At 36.5% G+C, this 22,980-nt stretch overlaps 1 protein-coding gene across 11 annotated transcripts in view; it reads left to right on the top strand.

Moving 5' to 3' along the window:
* LOC147637821 (uncharacterized) overlaps positions 1-22,980 on the top strand; it is a 125,156-nt gene that overhangs the window by 23,196 nt on the left and 78,980 nt on the right. For 4 of the 11 annotated variants that reach the window (XM_086799656.1, XM_086799660.1, XM_086799658.1 and 1 more), the window contains exon 3: positions 11,576-11,676. The exons of 5 other annotated variants lie outside the window; for them this stretch is intronic. In XM_086799656.1, the coding sequence (XP_086655782.1) occupies positions 11,598-11,676 (79 nt within the window). In that variant the 5' untranslated portion in view covers positions 11,576-11,597. Of the gene's footprint in view, positions 1-5,543; positions 5,564-11,575; positions 11,677-11,786; positions 11,829-22,980 lie in introns of those variants that run through there. 2 more of the 11 variants (XM_086799661.1, XM_086799669.1) reach the window with 2 other exon arrangements.

Genomic DNA, 22,980 nt, shown 5'->3' with positions numbered 1-22,980 from the left:
ATTGTAATCCTATCCATATCCTAGTTGTGCTTGATCCTTCCACTTATGAGCCACGGTCTTCCCAAAAACAGCATGGGATATGCATCCGCTATCTGAGTCATCTTTAGGACTATAAACATGATAGTGAACATGCATCTTGCCACATCAATTTGTTCTCCCATGATGAAACCAACTGATCGGACTCGTCCCCAATCATCCATCTAAATTTTGGATAGAGCCGACTACATATCTATGATTCCTAGCTTTTTGGCTAGGCTGTCTTATATTATATTTACTCCTGATCCTCCATCCAGAATGACCTTGACACTGTCTCCTCTCTTTGATCTTTATGATCACCTCTAGAATGAATGTGTCACAGTCTTGGATTATTTCCACATTCCTACACTTTGTTGGCTGGATTCTCCATTTCCTGTGGTGCGAGCATGTGCGCCATTATTTTACTTGGGACTATGTCCTAGAGCAGCTTTTGCTATAATTGGGAACCAGATTTTCCTGCATTGTCTGCACCATCCCTTGTGTACTCTACACACTAACTTCTTGATTTTCTCTTAGACCCTCTGCTGCCCTACCCATTCAAGCTTTTGCATCTATTCCAGTTTGGAATTCTTGCCTGTCAGCGTCTTGACAAGTCCTTGGGATCTTGTCATCGCCATCACCACTAGTGTATTTTCTTATTATTTTACCTACCCATTTGTCCACTTTTACCATATTCACTACTGCATTAGTTCTTGCTAGGTTTGCCTCTCTATATAGCCTTGCCTCTTACAGTTCCTACTGATGGCATTGTAATATGGGGAAGTCATTTTGTCTATGCCCTCGGGCACTGTAGCAGAAGCATATCAACCCAACTCTCCTCTTTGCACCTCCTCTTCCATATGTTCTGTTGTTTTAAGGCCCGGTTGCGACTTGGTTGACAACTAGGACCTATTGTGGCTGATGCTGCTACCTTTCTACCACTCTCGGATTCCTATTTCGAGTGTTGTAAAAACATGTGTCAGTTGTGTGGTTGCTCTTTTCGCAAATAGCGCATGGTTGCTACATGAGTTTCATCAGCACTCTTCCTTTGTATGACCCTGGTTGTTACACTTTGTGCACTAGACATACGGTCTCATTCTGAATCCTGTGTGTCCTCCAACAAGCTTGGCTAGGGCGGGCTTCAGTTCTTTTTGAACATCTACTGCCTGCTTCTTCTGGGGCTTCCACTCTTTGGTATTCGACTCCTGACTGGAATCTAATTCTGAGGTGTCTTCTCTAGAATTAGACTCGAAAAGTTTCTTCCTCCTTTATTTTTTCCTTCTTTTTCTTCTTGGGGTCTTTGCTTGTCTGCTTCAAGATCTCCTGAGCTTTGGTTGCTTCCGCCCCACCACTTGTTCAAAGGTGAGGGTCTCCAAATCATATAAGGCCACTGCCGAGACTAGAGCTTTTTCCCTTAGTCCTCTCATGAATCGCTGACTTAGTGTGGTTGGGGCAGGTTTGTTGGGATGATCCAAACACATTAGCAATGCTCAAAATTCTGCCATGTAATCCTCTATTGGCCTCTTCTTTTAAGTCAGCCTTTGCAGCTTCTCCACTACTTCTATGATGGTCTTGTCTCTCCTAAATCTTTTTAGTAGGAAGGCCTTCTTTAGTTTTTCAAATCTTTTTAGTAGGAAGGCCTTCTTTAGTTTTTCAAATGTCTGGAAGTGCTCCAGTCCATATTGTGTGTACTAGCTGTTGGTTTTGCCACGCAATGTTGTTGCAAAGTACTCTATCTTTTGTAGCATAATGGAGCCTGAGTGGCCAAGAATGTGGTCTCGAAGGCGAAGGTATGAGCATCTGGATCCTCTTCACTCTTTAACTTGAGCTTCAGGTATTTGAGAGACATCCTTCCCAAAGCTGCCAGTTCTTCTTCTTCTTGATCTTCTTACCTCCAGCTCCTGGTGCTCTCTCTCTTGGTTCCTTAGAGGTTCCTGATTCTATCATTCTTGTTGGCACACAGAGTCCCTTCCAAAAGTCTTCTTGGATGATGCAATTGCCCTTCACTCTCTGCTTTGGAGTGTGTGTGCAGTGGTACCACATTGCTCTATTTAAGCTTTCTTCATTATCCATGCACTGTCCATTACACTCCTATGGCTCCCTCATGAACATACCCGACACTTCCTTTGTTGATCTACCCTGACTAGCTTTTCTATTTAGACTTGCTGTGCAGGACTAACCTTAGAGCTATGCCTCTGCTTTTCTACTTTCCTCCCTAGCATACCATTCACTAACAAGATCCAAGACTCGGCATTTACGTGGTTTCGGACCACGTAAATGCCCTTCACTCCCTACGGGCTTCGGAGTGTGTGTGCAGTGGTACCACATTGCTCTATTTAAGCTTTCTTCATTATCCATGCACTGTCCATTACACTCCTATGACTCCCTCATGAACATACCCGACACTTCCTTTGTTGATCTACCCTGACTAGCTTTTCTATTTAGACTTGCTTTGCTATGCAGGACTAACCTTAGAACTATGCCTCTGCTTTTCTACTTCCCTCCCTAGCATACCATTCACTAACAAGATCCAAGACTCGGCATTTACGTGGTTTCGGACCACCTAGTCGGCAGCTCCAGGAGAGCGGTGACTAATGTAACTGTGCCCAATGTGATAAGCCAATGCTATGTTGAGCTACCTATCTGCTTAAGCTTGGGAAGTTAATAGTGAGCAGGATAGTTCCTAGGTCTATCAAGATTCTGGACAGGGGTTCACATCAAGATAGGAATGTGCTTAACACACAATGGATGTAGAATAGACCAAGCTATGCATAGAAAAATAGATACAAGATAGAAACCAAACAATGTGAAACTCTTCAATATTTTCTTGAACAATCAACAGTACAATGCCATACATTGGCGAAATAGAGCCAAGATAGAAACCAACCAATGTGACACTCTTCAATATTAACTTGAAAACTCAACAGTACAATGCCATACATTGGCAAAAGCTCAACTCATGAACTCTTCACTCAACTATCCCCTTAGTTCCTTATTCTCTAATCCACACATCTGAATAATCCCCCATTTGCTGCTTACATTCATCCAGGTACTACACATTTCCAAGAAACACTTACAAGGTTGTTACAAAACAAGAATGCTCAAACCATAATAGGTTGTCACACAGCAGGACAATCTGGATGACGGCCAAACGAGGATATTTATGTATATACACATGGATGTATATATGCGTATATATATATATATACATATATGTATATACATATATATATATACACACACACACACACACATATGTATACACACACACACCCACATATATATGTATACACACACACACACACACACACACACACACATATGTATGTGTGCTGGAGTGGAGGCCAAGGTATATATATATACACACACATACACATACATACGTACATACATGCATAGACACACACACACACATATATATATATATCTGTATATGTATATGTATATATACATACATATATGTATGTGTGCTGGAGTGGAGATAAGGTAGCAACACACACATAGATGTAGGAAACAAGGAGAGATAGATAGAATCACACCACTCAAAATAGATTGATAAGAATGAGTGAAGTACAAGTGAAGTGACATGATAAGGTCACTTTCACACATAAGAGTCATACTTAAACTCAGGGGAAAGGACCTCCCAAAGAGGGAAAAAGTACCCCAGCCCATTATTAGCCTATGTCCACACATCACTACCATATAAATGCCTACATACCCCTATAGTGATGATGTGAACATGTACAAGAATCATGTGGTTAAATCCGAATAAGCCTAAATCTTTACAAAAAAGCTTTCAACTTCTCTCATGAGACAGCTTGAGAGAGCCTTCTTCAACATATCCACCATATTATCGTGTTTAGAGATATAAGCTAGTCTAATCTATCCTACAATGAGCCTCTCCCTAATATAATGATAATGCACCTTAATGTGCTTTATGCAAGAATGGCACACTAGTTTTCTCATAGCACAACAACTAATGCACTTTGGCTATCAAAGAAGATGGAGGTGTGGGGGACTCTGTCTAACAACAAGATTTACCCAAAAGGCATCTTAGCTATACACACTCCACATTCATTTGTAAAAGCTTCCATGTAATCATATTCATAGCTCAAAGTGGCCACTATTTATTTCTTCTTGCTAAGCCAGGATATACATGAATCACCAAGATGAAAGCAAAATCCACTAGTGGACACTCTCTATCTCCTCTCTGTCATACCATTTAGCCCAATTAAAATCACTAAAAGCATGATGCATTAAAATATTACCCCCCTTAGCGTAGAATAGTCCAAGGGGATAAGAATCAAAATACTTATAGGGTTGAGAGGTGAAATACTCACTTGGTAGTTTGCCAATGCTTACTTCTAGGAGTGTGCATAAACTTGCTCAACTGGGAGACCCCAAGCTTAATATCTAGACTTGTATTACATAGATAGATGAAGCACCCAACAACCTACTCATAAAGTGATGTATCAATAGTTCACCTACATCTTGGAGACTAAGCTTAGCACCTATCTCCAGTGGTGTAGGAACAAGCTTACAATCTTTAAGATCAAACTGTGTAAGCAGGCTTTGTATATACTTTGTTTACAACATCACAATACCATCATCATACTGCATAAACCGCATATGCCCAAATAATAATGTAATGATACCAAATCTTTCATTTCAAATTACCCATGTAATTCAACCTTAAAGGTTGAAATCTTATCCTTATTAGGGCTTGTGAGTAGGATGCCATCAATGTATAAAACAATGACCAAAATAATATTTACTCCTCTTTACATAGAGGAGTACTCTTAGTTGGACTATTATAACAACTATTTGTAACCAAGTATGTGTTTATCTTCTCATACCATTCTCTAGGATCTTGTTTAAGGCTAAATAAAGCTTTTCTTAACCTGTATACTTTAGACTCGTGTCTCTTCTCAAAAAAACCATGAGGCTGAGATACCTAAAACTCCTTATGTAAATCATGATTCAAGAAGGCAGTCTTGATATCCAAATGGTGTCCCATGATGTGCTGCCAATATACGGCGATACACATGACTAAAATCATACGGGATGTGGGTGCAAAGTCCCCATCATAATCTATGCCCATCTCTTGAGCATAAAATTTTGCAAGCCTTACCTTGTAACAATCACAATGCTACCATCAGCTTTATGCCTAAGTTTATAAACCCACTTTGTATCAATGGCCTTTTTACGATAAGGTAGATCTACTAAATACCAAGTGTAATTTTTGAGGATTGAGTCATACTCATCCTATATGGCCTACATCCTCGGGGGGTACACTTCTAAAAAATCATATGTATCATGTGCATTCAAGGGGCATTTAAAAAAGTTCCCCTTAACTAAAATTTTCCCCCCAATAAAACCACCTCTCTTTACTTATGAAGTAACGGATTTTTTTTGAAGTTGAATTAAAATACCCCTCCTGTTACTATAATCCTGTTAATTTTAAAAAAAAAATTTGAATTAAAATACCCCTCCTTTGATCGCACGTGGTACACTAATTTTTGTTTTAGGTGAACCCCCCGATCCTACATCCAATGATCATTTTACTATGCTTCTTCAAAGGAAATAGGTTCCTCTTCAATGCATACGTTGGTAAATGAGAGCTTGATCCACAAAAGAATAAGATACATGATGAGAACCTACATGTGTTTTACTTGGTAAAGGAGTAGCTAATTTGTTGTCCACCCACTAATGTCTGCATAGGCCATTTTGGCATACTCTTGTACGACTATATAACTAATTTGTGCAAAAATTGAGCTAAATTTTAGTTGGTATTGGCTGATTTAGAGCACCTTTTTGAGCATGCAATTTCTAGCATTGTACAAATATAGGAGTGTATCAAAGATTTCTCATTTTGCTAGTTTTTTTACATAAAAGCATCGGATTGACTTATTTCTTAACAAAGATAACCTCTCTACTTTGTGGTCGGATGGTAAAGTCTCTACCCTTTGCTTTTCTGAGTTGTATCCCACAAAAATATATTTTATCGCCTTATCATCGAGCTTAGTGTGTTGTTGCTTAGAAAACTTGAGCATAAGAAAGATAACCACACAAACAAATTTTTCCACCTTATCATCTAGCTTAGTGCGTTGTTGCTCAGGCACAAGAGCATAAGCAAAATAACCATAAAAACATGTAACTACAAAGGAACCATTCCAAGATTCATAATGGGTAATTATCTACAAGACCTTGGTGGGGCATCTATTTAGAACATAAGCGGCACACACATAACTACCTCCAATCAAAAAACATGAGGTAAATCTTAGCATTTAAGCATGCAATATGCCATCTCCACATTAGAGATATTTTCTTCCTCCTAGCCACACCATTTTGCTAAGGTGTATAAGGCACTATGTATGGATGTTTCATGCCATCTCCATGCGATATCTTTTCTTCCTCTCTCAACCACACACAATTTTGGTAAGGTGTAGAAGGCACTGCAAATTGATGTTTTATGCCTCTTTCAATTATATATATATATATATATATATATATATATATATATGAAAATCCTTTGATATATACTCCCCTCTCCTGGATCTATACTCCCCCCTCCCTTTATCCATACGAAGGGTCTTAACTTTACATGTAGAAACAATTTCAGCCATAGAAACAAAATGTTTGTTGAAGCATGTAAAATATTCTAACTTTTCTTAATGGATACACCCAAGTGTACTTGGACTAGTCATAAATAAAAGTCACAAAGAAGATATATTCCCCGATTCATGGTGGTGTGCATTAGACTATCATGGGAATTGGCTTTTTATTTTAGTGATGCATCCATTGGCATTTTTGAGATTCGGGATGATGATACTTCACATGTTGATGAGCATATGATAGTGCATGAGGAATATAAATATAAGTTTCTAGTGCTAGATGATACTTCACATGTTGATGCGCATATGATAGTGCATAAGGAGCATAGATCTGACTTTCTAGTGCTATATCAGTTAGGCTATTATTTTAGATCTTCCATTCACCAGGATATCTATGATTCTATCTCTACTCTTAACTCTCATAGCATACCTGGCAGCATTCACTTGGCTTTAGTGTATATTATTGGGCAGTTAGGCATTGCACATGAGCATAGCAATGATTTTGGTGAGGTGGGACCTTGTAGGAGAGAGGATTATGCATATGGATCTAGAGATATTTTCATTTGATCTAGATATCTACTTAGATCCATTGTGATTAGAGATAGATTCTTCTTGGGATCTAGATTATATAGGGGTATCATGTATTGGTATAGATAATTCCTATAGGGGTTACCTTAGTGATCTTGGAGATTTCGAGGATGGTAACTCTACTTACCTCTCATGTGTAGACACTCTATCCATCTCCAGTGATGATGAGGTCTACAGTGATCCTATTGATCATATTTCTATCTTGATGGATCACGCACACTTAGAGGATCTTGCACTTGAGGATGTAGTGCATGGTTTGGATCATGCTTTTACTCACATCGACATAGTGGATCATGTCTTCAATTGTTCGAGTGGCGCTTTAGTGGATGACAGCATTGGTTCACACTTGATTCTACACAACGATGACTTTGAGCTATGTTCTTTTGGCTCCGAATGGGGTGTTGACATGAGCCTATGTTCTTTGGGGCCGGTACATTTTCTTATGGGTGCATGCTATGTCACTTTGGGCACATGGTTACTCACTATGTGACACATCATTTTGATGCAACTATAGCACATCTTAGTCATGGCATACACGATGGTTCTTTTGTGTTACGAACATTCCACATTCCTACTTGGAGTGTTGATTCCACTTGGTGGATACCTCAGGTTTCGGATTCACACCGTGGTCATGTGGACAGGATTATGAGATTTTTCTTTGACCCTGGTGCTACTACAACATCAATATATCGAGGATCTCTGATGTGTACCTTACCTATCTGTTTTATCCTGGAGGGTACATGACTAGCTTCGCCCCATCAACGGTGGTTCCTTAGCCTCTTCATTTGCACTAGATCACAGGACCACTGTCTTGGATTTAGAGTGCCTTGGATTTCTCTTTGATCAAGGCAGGAGCTTATCTAGCCTCATCATAACGGGAGTCCACTGACCTTTCCATTTGATCCAAGCATCGTTGAGATCACCCTTTGATGAGACGGGGTGGCATTACTTCACATTTGACCAAGGTGGCTGCACAGTTAAAGGTGAGGGGAGATATGACCTACCCTTTTGACCCAGGTGGCATGAGATCTATGTCCTTGATCGTGTATTTTTTTAGTTTTTCATATATAGCCACTTGTATGTGTATTTTCATGCATGGCCACCCTTAGATTTCGAGAAAGAAATCGTGTTAGGATGGGATGATTTGTAACAAATTGTTTTTAAGATGCACATGGGATGGGCCTATGCACATGGGATTAGGGTCATTTACATGTGGGGTTAGGGAACATGGGCCTTGGGACTATAAAAGGTATGTGCTCTAGGAATGTTGTAACCTTTTTAAACCTTTTCAGTCTTGGACTATCATTACACTTACTTCCCATTGTTCTTGGTCCTAATCTCTCAAGATTTCTCTAATTAGGTTAATTAGGCTAATCTATAACCTAGATATTGCTTTCTTTCAAAAACATTTGTTCTATTTCATTATCTTGATGAAGCTTTTGGAACTCAATATTACATATCAAAGGAGGAGATGGTACATTTTTCTCTCCTTACAATGTAATAAATTTCCTTTATGCTCAAATGTTAGTGTATTATGCAAATAGCTTCTCAAAAGTGTTTTCCCTAATGAAAATAATTCAAGTGTGCACTATTTCCTTTAGGCTTATCATTATAATTCCTAGTAAGTTATCGTCCTTGGGACTTAGGACAATTCCTCGTATCATGTCTCACCTGTGCTGGGCTGAAGACATGAGAAACAAAGTTTTTCTTTAACCGCTCTATAAAAATCTTTCTTTTTTAGAAACTGAGGATTAATTTTTTTTCTTTTTTAGAGATTCTTCCTTTTTAAAGAAAAACCCTTTCTTTTTTGAGAGCCAGAATTGTCTTCATGAGGTTTATATGATACTTTTTTTTATCATTTTCTTTACAATTACCATTACCCAAGGTATCGTGAAATTTGTTTTACAAATTTTATAGCCTTATCTAAGTTTTTTGGCTCTTTGGAGCAAACTTCCTTCTGGTACTCCCGTTTTAGGCCTCTAATGAAGCCTCTTACTTTTTAAAAATTATCTATTCCCTTAAGCTTTAAGACAATTTCTCTATAGCAAGCTATATATTGAGTGAGATTTAAATTATTTTGTTCCATAGAACAACCCAATTTTGGTCTTCTTCATTTTCAGGAAGATATTCCTTTAAGAATAATTCCTTGAATGAATCCCAAGAATTGAGAACTTGTCTAGCTTCCGCTAAACTCATGCACCATAAGCTTTGCCTTGTAAGGATAGTTGTAAGGATAGACTACCTTTAATAGGTCAGTTATGATCAGGCACAATTCTTGAAAGATGAAAATCTTACCATTTTTGTAGAAAAATATAGCCGCATCTTTATTTCTCTCCTTCTCTTGTCCACTTAAAGTGGGTGCCTTTAAATGTTTGAATACCATACCCTGGCCTCTAATTTCGGGACCCTCTTCAATTATGGTTTCATTCAACCCTTTTCTAGAGTCTTTTCCCTTCTCTACTAATATTTTTAGATATTTCTTTTACTTCCAATTCTTCCCCTCCCATCAAGAAGCTAAGAAGACCCATCATTTTCTCACATTTATTTTCTATATTAGAGATTTTTCCTTTCATTTCCTTCATTTATATATCCTCATAATCATTAAGGTCTAAATCATGCATATCTATTTCATTTGGTTTTGTAATCTCCTCTTCCATGTGGAAAGAGGAGATTGGGATTTCTCCCTTCTCACTAATTTCATTTTTCCCACCTTGAGAAGCCATTTACTCTAACACTAAGAAAAATTAAAAATTTCTTAAAAAGATAAAAAATGCAGCACAATGACCTTACTTAGTTGGGTAATTATGAAATGTCCCCAATGATGTGAAGGAACATTCTGTTAACTCCTCCTTGTCGGTATTTGGTTCAAAGATCCTTCAAGGTTGTCTTGTACTCCAATGTCTCCATGTAGAACTCCAAACTACGCCCAATTTATTAGGCAAGAGGTATTTTGTATGGAGAAGATTTAAGAAACATAGAGATTAGCTTATGGAAATAAATAGAAAAGAGATTAAGGAGTAGAGATTAGAGTTAGCAATGAGTAGCTTAATGGAAACATAGAAGATAAAGAACTTGGCTTTGATACCAATGTAATGCTCCTTGCATTATAAGCTTGAGGACTTATAAGTCTATTATTTTGATTCTCCACCCAACCATATCCCAAATAGTCCCTAAATGCATAGTTATATAGGCCTAAGTGGTGCATGACCTTACAACTTCAGCCACTTGACCTTTCATTGGCTAGACATTGCCTTTTTCTTGTCCAATTCCTCTTCAACTATCCTAGAAGGGGACGCCTACTTTTGTGTGCCTTGGTCTTCCATTGTGCACCATCTACTTCCTTTTTTACTTTAACTTTAATGCCTATTAACCATTGCTTAGGTATTTCCTATTTGAAATACCCTGAACCTTATTTCTATACAATCTTTTACATATAAATAATCTTTCCTAGTCTTACCTTTTAGTGTTTCCTAACAATCTCATAACACACACATATGCACACATATACATATGTATATATGCATGCATGTATGTATGTATACATGTGTGTATATATATATATATATATATATATATATATCTATATATATATATGTATGTATGAATATATATATATATATATATATATATATATATATATATGTATGTATGTATGTATGATGTATGTATGTATATATATATATGTGTGTGTGTGTGTGTGTGTATGTATGTATGTATGTATCTATATGTGTAGGTGTGTCTACATACATACATACACACACACACACACACACACATACAAATATATTTATATATACACACACACACACACACACACAACCACACATATGGATACATAAAATGTATGTGTGTGCATGTGAGAGTGTGTGTGTGTGTGTGTGTGTGTGTATGTGTGTGTGTTTGTGTGTGTTTGTATATATGTATTTATATTTAAATATATACATAGATATGGAATTATAAAATAATTTTTTTAAAAACCTGTCATTTTTTTAACGAGGGAAGAAACCTTTCAATAAAAAGCTATCAAAACCTCAAGACTTTCAAAACCTTAAAACATCTCTTATGTTATGATTGTTATCATTAATACAATAAGTAGATATTGAAGATGTCACTATATGATTCTAGATAGTTCTAATCAAATTAATAGTTTTTATTTGATTATAATGTTGAAGTTGGTTATTTGTGTCTAGCTTGTAGAAAAAGATGTAAAGTAGGTTAGCATACTACTTTTTAAATGCATGAATACTAATCTCCTCATTATGTTTATATGTCAATAGTTTTGATAGTTAATATACATGATGAAATAGGCTACATGTATTTGTATACATTTCTTCTAAAAAATTCTTGTCTTTGTACAGCTTTTTGATTGGTAGAAACCTCATGTCTTTACGTTTCAAGGATCTTGCAATACTTGAATCAAAGCTTCAAGTTGTAATCAATAAGAAAAAAACAGAGAAAAGTAAGTATGTTCAAAATTATGTTGGAAATACTTTATTATTAAAAAATAGATTATAAGGTAATTGTTATGATAAATTTATTGAAAATTCTCTTATGTTTTACAACAATTAGATGTAGAGTTTTGAAATTTAAGCTCAAGATCTATATAAGGAGGTACTTTCTTAACATCTTTTCAACGTATGTTTACTTTGTCTTGCAATAATATGCTAATACTTTGATGTTTCATAAATTTATTGGTTTCTACATAGTATATGAAGAAATAAATATTTTTTTCATGATGTAGTTACTTTTACCTAAGTTACTAAGTCCATTGTTTTCACTGATGCAAGTTCCAACATGATTCATTATTTTCCAATCAAGTCATTCCACAACGAAAGAAATTCATCATAAGAACAACTGTAATTTCAAACTCTCAGTGTCCCGAGTTTCGTCCATCTCCAATCCCTCGACTCATCAAGTCACAAAATAGTCTAGAGCTTACAACCATCGTGGGAAAGAATCGCTCACGAACTCCGTCATCCTCTTGTTTCTATGAGAGACCCTCGTCCCACCTTGTGGTGGGTTACCCAAGGAGGAAGGTGATTGCCCCGACCTCTATTCCAAGTATTTCTAGAGTTGGTTACCCTGGGTGGGGAGTACGCATGTGCTCCAAACCGAGAGATCACATCAGAATGGTTATTCCAAACTGATCTTGTCGGAATGGTTATCCTAGGGAAAATTTCCTAGTTCAAAATTCAATCATCATCATCATTCACACTTTGAGACCATGTTTGTTAACATCTTTATAAAACCAAAATATATAATCCCATATAAGACAATAATCTTTCTATAAGATGAATGGTCACTCCTCTATAATATGCAGTAAAGAATCCTAATTTTTATCAATTAAGATCTTGTCCTAATACTCAAGAGAACAGTAGAATTTCCAATCCAAATCCTAGGTGCTAGGAAATCACATAGGCTTAGGTATAAATTAACACCTGGAAGGAATTAAGTCCTATCCTGTGGTGGTCTATCTCTTTTTACATCATCCCACCTCGTACTTGCACCTGACAATATTATTTTTCCTCCTCTTAGTCATACAATCTTGAGGTTTGTCAATTTTCTTATCTCTTTTGGTAGATCTCCACCCAGCTTTGGATTATTTGACAAATCCAAGTCTATTGGATATGACGATTATCCCATGGCAAGAGGAAGGATTCCCATTAGGTTTTGATTGATGAGGAGCAACTAGACAACTTGTGTGCACGTGATGTCGCATACTATCTCGAGCCATGGGCTCTTGCACGGGTCAGATGCCATGTCCCATGATGAAGGATTTGAAGACTACACAGTGTGTAAAGCCATGAGTGCATTCTAGTCTTGCTACTTCATGTGATTGCTGTGGAGAAGGAGAAACACAATGAGATAAGAGTTGCATTTTCATGTCATAAAATTAAGTGTGTAAAGTGACCAAGGCACAAAATCTTTTGATAATTTCACATTCTTTTAAAGTATTTAAAAAATACTTGAAGAAGAAATATTCATCATAAGTGTTATAAATTTCTTATGATCCCTTATTGTGATAGGAAAGCATTAAAGTAACTTATACAAGTATCAATAAATAAACAAAAATGATATGTTTTGAGAGATATCTTGGTCACTTTATTGAGTCACTTTATCACTTTATTGTGATAGGAAAGCATTGAAGTAACTTATACAAGTATCAATAAATAAACAAAAATGATATGTTTTGAGAGATATCTTGGTCACTTTATTGAGTCATTTACGTGGCATGGAAATGGCTAATTCGCAAGACATACTCTATCTTTGATCCCTTTTTAATATATATGGAACTACAACAATAAAAGTTCCATGAGAAATACTAGAAGAGGTTTCAAGGATATATACATTTCTTAGGATAATTGAATTCCCAAGTATCAAACTAGTGTTAACCAAATTCCATGGAAACCTATATTTACTAGTTAAAAAGCAAGTTACATATATGTCAAAATGGATGTGCTATTTTTTTTCCTCAATGTAAACCGCAAGGAGGAGGTATATATAGAGAAACACCATATAGGGAGATTTAATTCTCATCATCAATGAGCAAGATGTGTGAAAGTTGAAGAAGGCACTCTATGCATTAAACTACATCTCAAAAGCATGCTATCAATGGATTTAACTTACAATCATAAATTATGAGTATTGGCAACTCTAGAAGCCCTTTGGATGATTCCTTTATGAATACAAAATTTTTGAAGAAGATCTTGTAAATACTAGATACTTGTTTTTGAGGTTTTTTTGGGCTCAAGATGATAGATCTTAGCCTCATGCATTATTGTTTGAGCATTAAGGCTTCGAAGATTCCATTATCAAAAGAGAGAAAATACCTTTATATATCTAGAAAGGGATGTAGGAAAGATACTCAAGGCATTTGGTATATTAGAATGTAAGGAAATCAATATCCCAATAGAAAAAAATGATTTAAAGAGGTTAGTTACATCCACTTCATTATTTGTGAATAAGACCTTATACTTGAATATCAAATATAAGTGAAGAGTTGCTGGTTCATTACCTTATGGAGTATTACACTAAACATTGTTGTTGTTTGCATAGGTTCTCTCTAACAAGATCCACAAAATTCCAAAATGTGAGTTGGATAATCCCCCTCCTTCTTTGTTATGTACTTGCCTCCTGCTCCTTCGCACACCCTTTTTACTATGCCACACATTCACCCTTCTCCATCATTGTCACCATGACCATCTCCACCCCCTCCTTCCCCCCTGTTAACCTTCGTCCTCCCTCGCCTTTTCCTCCTTCTATGAACCTAGCCCCTCCTTTTCCCCTCACTTCCACCCTCCATCTTTTCTTCTACCATCTCCTTTGCATTGCCCTTCACCCCTTCTAGATGTACCACATTCTATTGTGTGCTTGCCTCCTCCTTCTTCGCCAACCTTGGACTATGATTCACCTTCACCCTTCTCCATCACCATCACCATCTCCATCTCCATCTCCACTCCCTCCTTCCCCCCTTTGACTATGCCAAACCTTCACCCTTCACCATCTCCACCCCCTCCTTCCCCCATTTCAACATTCCTCCTCCCTTGCCTTTTCTTCTCACTTTTTCCTCCGCCTATGCACCTAGCCCTACCTTTTCCCCTTGCTTTCACTTTCCATATTTGTATCTACCATATCCTTTGCAATGCCCTCCACCCTTCTAGATGCACCATGTGTATCCACGCTTCCTCATTCCCCTCCCACCTTTTTTTCTTCCCTCCATCCAATTAGTCCCTTCTATCTAGTGATCCTATCGAGCTGAGCCTTGGTCCTTTCTTGGCCTCATTTCTTCTACTCCTCATTGAATGTTCACTATGCTGCCTTCTTTTTTCCCTCCCTCAATTGGAAACCAATCCCTCTCCTTGCCCCATTTTCATTGTTTTATTGTTGTCTCATGCTCCTCCTTGCCTTTCATCATCCTTTCATCATCCTTTCATAGACATTTTCTCTTGGATTATTCTTGATCAGCAAGAGTAGGCCAAGGAGAACTCCATGGATCATCATACCCGGTCAAGGCCTCTTTCCCTTACCTTTTTTCATAAGTAGATCTCCAAATCTTTACTTTGAAAATATCTTCCCTTGTGCAGCCTCTTAGTTGGTCTATAAGATCCTAGGGACGAGCTTGAGCAGATAATAAATTTGAGATTTTCTCTAGGCATACCTCATGCATGAGCCTAATAAAATAATTGGTGTCTATTTCTTGGGCTTGGAAACTCTCATGTGGAGTTTGATTCGGCAAATCCCCATAGTAATTTACAATGCTCACATGTTCTTCTCACAAGAGAGAACCATGGTTTTTATCCTACATCTAGCCCCCTGCCACATGTATCCAACTTTCCCATTAACTGTATGCTTCCTTAGCTTTCAAAACAAGTATTTCCACTGATTTAGTTGATTAGATAGGGAAAGTTCTAGAGTCACCGTAGATGGTTGCATATGTGGTGGCCCTAGGATAGTAAGCATCCCATTCATTAGAGTCTGCATTGCCTCCTTAAAGGAGATTTTTTGAGACCAGAGCATGAGCAGAGTGTCCAGTCCTTTACAACTTAGTTTAGGACTCTGAGATTGCAAAAAGAGTTGAACAAATTTGGGAGTTACTTGTAGTAGACAATGAGTGGTGATAGACCCACGCTTGAATATGGACTTTAGGAGATTAACACCCTTTTATAGAGCACAAATTAAGACCATATTTTGTATGTTACTCTAATTTAGAGTATTAGATGTACGTTAATCACATACTAAAAGTATGTAACCATATTTCAACTAATTGTATTCAACTCTTTTGTAAAATTATATAACATAAAATAAAATTTTTGAATAATATATTATCTCTCTTTTAATGGAAAAAAATAACAATTAGTCGATAAATATATAATAATGTTATTTGTTTTGTATAAGCTTTAGATCATAGAGAAAAATCTATATATATATATATATGTATGTATGTATGTATGTATGTATGTATGTGTATATATATATATGTATATATATACATCATTTTAGGACATTGTTATAATAATACTTATCACATATACATATACATCATTTTGGACCATTGTTATAATAAGACTCCTTGCATAAACATCACTTTAAATCATCATCACAATAATAATTTTGAACTATCACATATACACCATTTTTAAAACATCATCACAATACAAAATATTACATATACACCATTGTTAGAACATCATCAAGTTCATATTTTTTTTAAATCAAGTCCTAATTTTATCAAAACATTTAATAATGCCACAAGAACTATCTGGGTAATGTCATCTAAAGGTTCCATTACAAATGATTAGATACACCTAGATCTAAGAAATGACCATTAAAATAACAAAGTCACACCAAGTCATGCTTTTAAAACCGTAATAATAAATTATTCAAAAGAGACTGTTGCCTTATTGAGCCTTACTAATGTCGAAAGACCCTTATCTAGAAATCTAAAAGCTGATTTGGGAGTTCTTTGGCCACATTTTCAACATCTACACCATCTCATTAGTTGACACTATACCTCCTTTAGCCATCTCTAAAATGGTTGAACTCCCTTTCTCACTTTCAAATAGGCTTGCCAATTCACTTGGCTTCTCATGGATATGGGAGTTTGTTTCCACATTTTCAACATCTATACTATCATTAGTTGCGTTTGTACCTCCTTTAGCCATCTCTACAATGGCTAAACTTTCTTTCTCACTTTCAAATAGGCTTGCCAATTCACTTGGTCTTCATGGATGTGGGAGGAAAAGGCTCCATGGAATCATTTTAAACTTTTTGTACCAAATTCTTGATCTTCATCACGTAGCTCCATCATAGCAGTAACATGTTTAACAATAAAAATTAGCTTATAATAATGAGTCTAACTCCATAGTAATACAATGCCGGCCTTTCTTTAAGTCCCATGCACAATGGAAGTTCCAAAGCCAGAGAATAAATCTAGAACCCAATAATATTTAATGGAGAATATTGTTAAATTCATAAAGTACCATTAGTCATTAATGATAGTAACTTAGGAGATGATCAGAACCCTTGAATGGTCCAGGTAAAGTGCCAAACTTATAGAGGAATGGAGACAACGATTTCAGGCACTACTGTTAGGATACAAAGATGTGTTTTATTGGAGTTATACAAATATGAAGGGAATTGATCCCAGTTTTTATCAGCATAAAATTAATCTCAAGGAAGAAGTAGAGGTACTAGATAAATCCGAATTATTCCCAACAAGTAAAAGAAGAAATTGATAAATTGCTTAAACTAGGTTTCATTTATCCTAATTGACAGAGCTAATTGGGTTTCCCCAATTATCATTTCTCCCACAAAAAGAATGGCAAGTTGAGTATATGTGTGGATTACAAAAAATTGAATCTAGCCACAATCACAGATCCTTTTCCACTATCATTTACAGACTCACGCTGAATGTATTTTGTTGGAGATGTATTACTTCTCGGTTGGATTAAGCAGATACAATCAGGTAAGGATGGCACCTAAGGATAAAGGAAAGAAAGCCTTTATCTCACAGAGTGGGGGTGTTCACCTCCAATATAATGACTTTTGGGCTGAAGAATGCATTGGCCACATTCCATAGGATGGTGTAAGAAATATTTTATGAGTACCTCACAACATTCAATGGGGGTCTTCGTGGATGACTTTAGTGTCTTTGGCAAACATCTCCAACTTTTGACATTGTGTTTGCAAGAGATGTCGTGAAACTAGACTGAGTCTCAATCCTGCAAAATGTAATTTTGCAATAAGCAATGGGAGCTTTGCTTGGCCACATTGTGTGGATCTCCAAAAGATGATCATCATCATTTGATTGCAATCTCTGTGCAATACAAAAGGATTGGGAAGATTATTGGGACAAACTAAATGGCATACAAGGTTTCTCAGATATCTGACACATCATGTATACCTACTTTATAAAGAAAAATGCTCCGTCAATGTGGAATGATAATTGTGAACAAGCATTCTAGCACTTGAAGATGATGTTATCCATAGCACCGATTGTGTAACCTCCAGATTGTGTATGCATGTTGCCATCGGCAGTACCTTAATGCAATAAACCAAGGTTGGATGGTTTTGTCCGATTTATTATGCTAGTCGAATGCTATCTACAAAAACTAAGACATGACAGAGAGAGAAGCTCTTAGCATGGTGTTTTCTTTAACAAGTTTAGGCATTATCTTTTGGGTATTTTATTTGTATTTCATGTCGATCACCATGCATTAATTTATATAGTGAGCAAGCCTAATCTTATAAGATGGATGCTACTGCTTCATGAGTTCAAGTGCACCATCAAACATAGACGTGGAAATGAGCATGTAGTTGTTGATTTTTTGTCTTGAGTAGAATTTGGAGATTAACAGATGGTGTTCTAGATCAATTTTTGGATACAGACCTATTTATTCTTAATATTCCATCAAACACATGGGGTAGGATGAGATACTAATGTTCTTGATGAATGGATCATTTCCAAAAGGTATGAGTAGAGATGATCGAAAGGGGCTAGCGCTACAAAAAGCAAAAATTGTAGTCGAAAGGACAGTTGTACAAGATGGGAATGGATCAAATCTTGAGGCGGTGCGTTCCAAATCATGAGCAGATAGCAGTAATCATAGAAGCCCATCAAGGTGTTGGTGGAGGGCACTTCTCCGCAATCATAGGCCAAACAATATTCTAGGTCAGATTATGGTGGCCAACAATGTTGAAAGATGTGGCAATCTGCCAAAGTCTACAATTTTTACCAGAGATTAGGGTAACCAAATGCAGTGGATATAGAATGTCACACAATCTAGTGTTTCCTCTGAAACCATTTTAAAAGTGAGGATTACGTTTTGTGGGTCCATTCCAGCCACCGGCTTAGAGAGCTGATAATAAATATATACTCTTGCCATTGATTACTGTACTAAATGGGTGGAAACCAATGCTCTTAGACATAATGCAATTGTGTCTGTTGTTGTTGCAAAATGTCTATATTATGAAATAATCATGACCAGATTTGGCTACCTAGTGGAACTAGTTAGTGATCAAAGTAAGTAGACACTTTCTAAATCAAGTTATCCAAAATCTTATTGAATATCATATGAAAAATCTACAATGTATTATCCACAAGCCAATGGTCATGCAAAATCCACTAATCAAGTATTTTAAATCCTGAAGAAGATTATGAATCAGAATAGAATAGATTGGGACTATGTAAGATCCCTGTCCCCACCACGCAACGAATTCAGGGGTGCTAGCAACGGAAGTAGCACTTCTTGCGTGGGCCAGGGTCCCACACTCAGGGCCTCGCCCACGGATATCCGGACAAGAGACTAATCCATCGGTTCTTCCAAAATCTCGACCCGGAAAAAACTTCCCTTGCCCGGAAAGCACGGGCGATTCCTCCAGGATAACTTTTCTCTAACATAGTCAAAAGCCTTAACTAACTAAACTGATCTGACCAAACTCGTAAGTCCCATAGTCAGATCAGGGAAAAGATTGCACTTGGATCATAGAGACCAACGCTTTTTTCCTCATTGAGAGGAATAACCGTTGATTCTTTTCCATAGAACAATCTTTGTCCGGGATTTACATCATCTATCGTACCATAACAGAATTGAGTCTCAATTTAGGGATCCATCAGTCCAGCCTAACCCCATCCAATCCCGTGGGTTAGCCAACCGCCCAACCACTGTAGTGATGGGATCCAATTAAGAATTTGGTTAGGTTTTGTCCCAGGTACCAGGGAAAAGAGTTCCCAGGTCCCTAGCCAGATATTCATGCAAACTTAAAACTAGTCACACCACTTACACACCCAATATGAAATTGCCTTTTTCACAGATTCAGCTGTCTTTAAAACAATAATTTGTTGAAATCATAGTCATTGATCATAATCCTTCAAAATTTTTTGGTTGAATTCTAATTTCCAATCAATCCTTCCTCAGTGTACCTATGGCATCATTAGCAACCAGAACGCTTACCACCTATCCACTCAGGTGTCTTTTCGATGGTTCCTAGCTCATAGTACTCGGTAATATTCACATATCAAAATGGAATCTTCGTTGAAGATCAGCAAGATCAACCAACAGATCCATATAAAAGAACCATGGACTCATCCGTTGAGGACGAACAAGGTCAATCAACCACATCCATGCCCGAATTCAGAAAACAACTCTTACTCCTTGTTCCAATATCTTCCACGATGTATGTGTGGGTATCGTCGGTGACCCAGAGCCCAAGCACAATATGGTCAGCACCCTCTAGGATCCTTCGCAGAGGTGAGCTAGCGCTTCACTCATAGGCCGCTTCCTTGGTCGCTCATCCACCCGTACCGGAAGCTCACCATTTTAATCAAATCGAGGCTGGTCAAGACCTCGGCTGAGACCTTGCTACGCGAGACGTCCTCCAATGACTCTCTGTCAGCTGTTGCAACTTTATCAAATTAGGTCTCCACGACCTTATTCACAAGACGATCAAAATGCTTCTCCAGCATTCTTGATGTAAAACAGTCATTTAAAAATAGTTCAAAAATAGAGTTTCTATAACGAACTCTCATCTTTCCACATTGCTCCATATCAAACCACATTAATTAATTCCACAACCATTTCATAAGTATTCCTATCCTCATCCAATCTCATCATTTTCATCTCATCTCATCTTTCCTCAATTTAACCTCATCAGATCTCATCCACTCACATCTACCCATATTCACGTCATCACATCACATTCATTCACATCTCATCCATTCAGACCACATCACATTCACATCTCATCCATTCAGACCACATCACATTCACTCACATCACATCTCATTCATTTTACCTCACATCTCATTCATTCACATCTATCCCGATTCACATCATTCCTTCATATCCACATCACATTCACTTTCATTCATATCCATCACATTCATTCTCATCACCATTATATCACATCACTTCTATCCACATCATATCTCATTCACATCATATCTCATTCATACACATCTCATCTCATTCATCCACATCCATCCAATCATTCTCATGTACGACTACTCGCATCTATCCATACATTCATATCTATCACTTCACATCCACATATATTCATGTCACATCACATCACATTCTTTCACATACACATACATTCACATCCATTCCTCACATACACATTCACATCCATTATCATCACAACTCACATCCCATATCATTCTTTTACATTTTGATTCACATGACATCACATCTCATCTATTCATTCATCATCTATCTGATTCACATCTTATCTCATCACATCTATTCACCTCTATTCACATCTAATCCATCCATCCATTCGCATATATCTAATTCGCATCACATCTATCCATCTAATCATCATCTAACTAATTCACATCTTATCTCATCACATCTATTCACCTCACATTCTCATCATCTCTATTCACATCACATCCATCCATTCATTCATTCCCATCTATCTGATTCACATCACATCTAACATCTATTCACCTCACATCTCATCACATCTATTCACATCACATCCATCCATCCAATCATCATCTATCTGATTCACATCTTATCTCATCACATCTATTCACCTCATATTCTCATCACTTCTATTTACATCACATCTATCCAATCATCTATCTGATTCACATCGTATCTCATCACATCTATTCACCTCATATTCTCATCACTTCTATTCACATCACATCTATCCAATCATCTATCTGATTCACATCTTATCTCATCACATCTATTCACCTCATATTCTCATTACTTCTATTCACATCACATCTATTCTCATCACTTCTATTCTCATCACTTCTATTCACATCACATCTATCCAATCATCTATCTGATTCACATCTTATCTCATCACATCTATTCACCTCATATTCTCATCACTTCTATTCACATCACATCCATCCATCCATTCATTCCCATCTATCTAATTCACATCACATTCTCATCACATCCTATTCACCTCATATTCTCATCACTTCTATTCACATCACATCTATCCAATCATCTATGTGATTCACATCTTATCTCATCACATCTATTCACCTCATATTCTCATCACTTCTATTCACATCACATCCATCCATCCATTCATTCCCATCTATCTAATTCACATCACATCCATCCATCCAATCATCATCTATCTGATTCACATCTTATCTCATCATATCTATTCACCTCATATTATCATCACTTCTATTCACAGAATTTAAACATATAATTTAAGAGGATTCTAATTTTTGATATAAAGATTCTTTACGCATCTATTTATGCATAATTTAATTTTAAGAAAAATAACACTTTTGAAATAAAATTAAATCCTTTATGCATCTTCTTATGCATAAATTCAATTTTAATGAGAATAACTTTTTTAAAATAAAAAAAAATCTTTTATGCATCTTTCTATGCATAAATTCAATTTTAATGAGAATAACACTTTTGAGATAAAAACAAATCTTTTATGCATCTTTCTATGCATAAATTCAATTTTAATGAGAATGACACTTTTGAAATAAAAAAAATTATTTTATGCATCTTTCGATACATAAATTCAATTTTAATGAGAATGGCACTTTTAAAATAAAAATAATTATTTTATGCATAAATTTAATTTTAATGAGAATAACACTTTTGAAATAAAAATAAATCTTTTTTGCATCTTCCTATGCATAAATTCAAATGAGAATGATACTTTTGAAATAAAAATCAATGATATCTTTTATGCATCTTCCTATGCATAAATTTAATTTTAATGAGAATGACACTTTTGAAATAAAAATCAATCTTTTATGCATCTT

This window comes from Cibotium barometz, chromosome 6 (assembly GCF_041138505.1).
Source record: "Cibotium barometz isolate CiBa-2024 chromosome 6, ASM4113850v1, whole genome shotgun sequence".
Classification (NCBI taxonomy): Eukaryota; Viridiplantae; Streptophyta; class Polypodiopsida; order Cyatheales; family Cibotiaceae; genus Cibotium; species Cibotium barometz.
The sequence above is the reverse complement of the archived record's forward strand: the minus strand, read 5'-3'. Positions and strand labels throughout refer to the sequence as shown.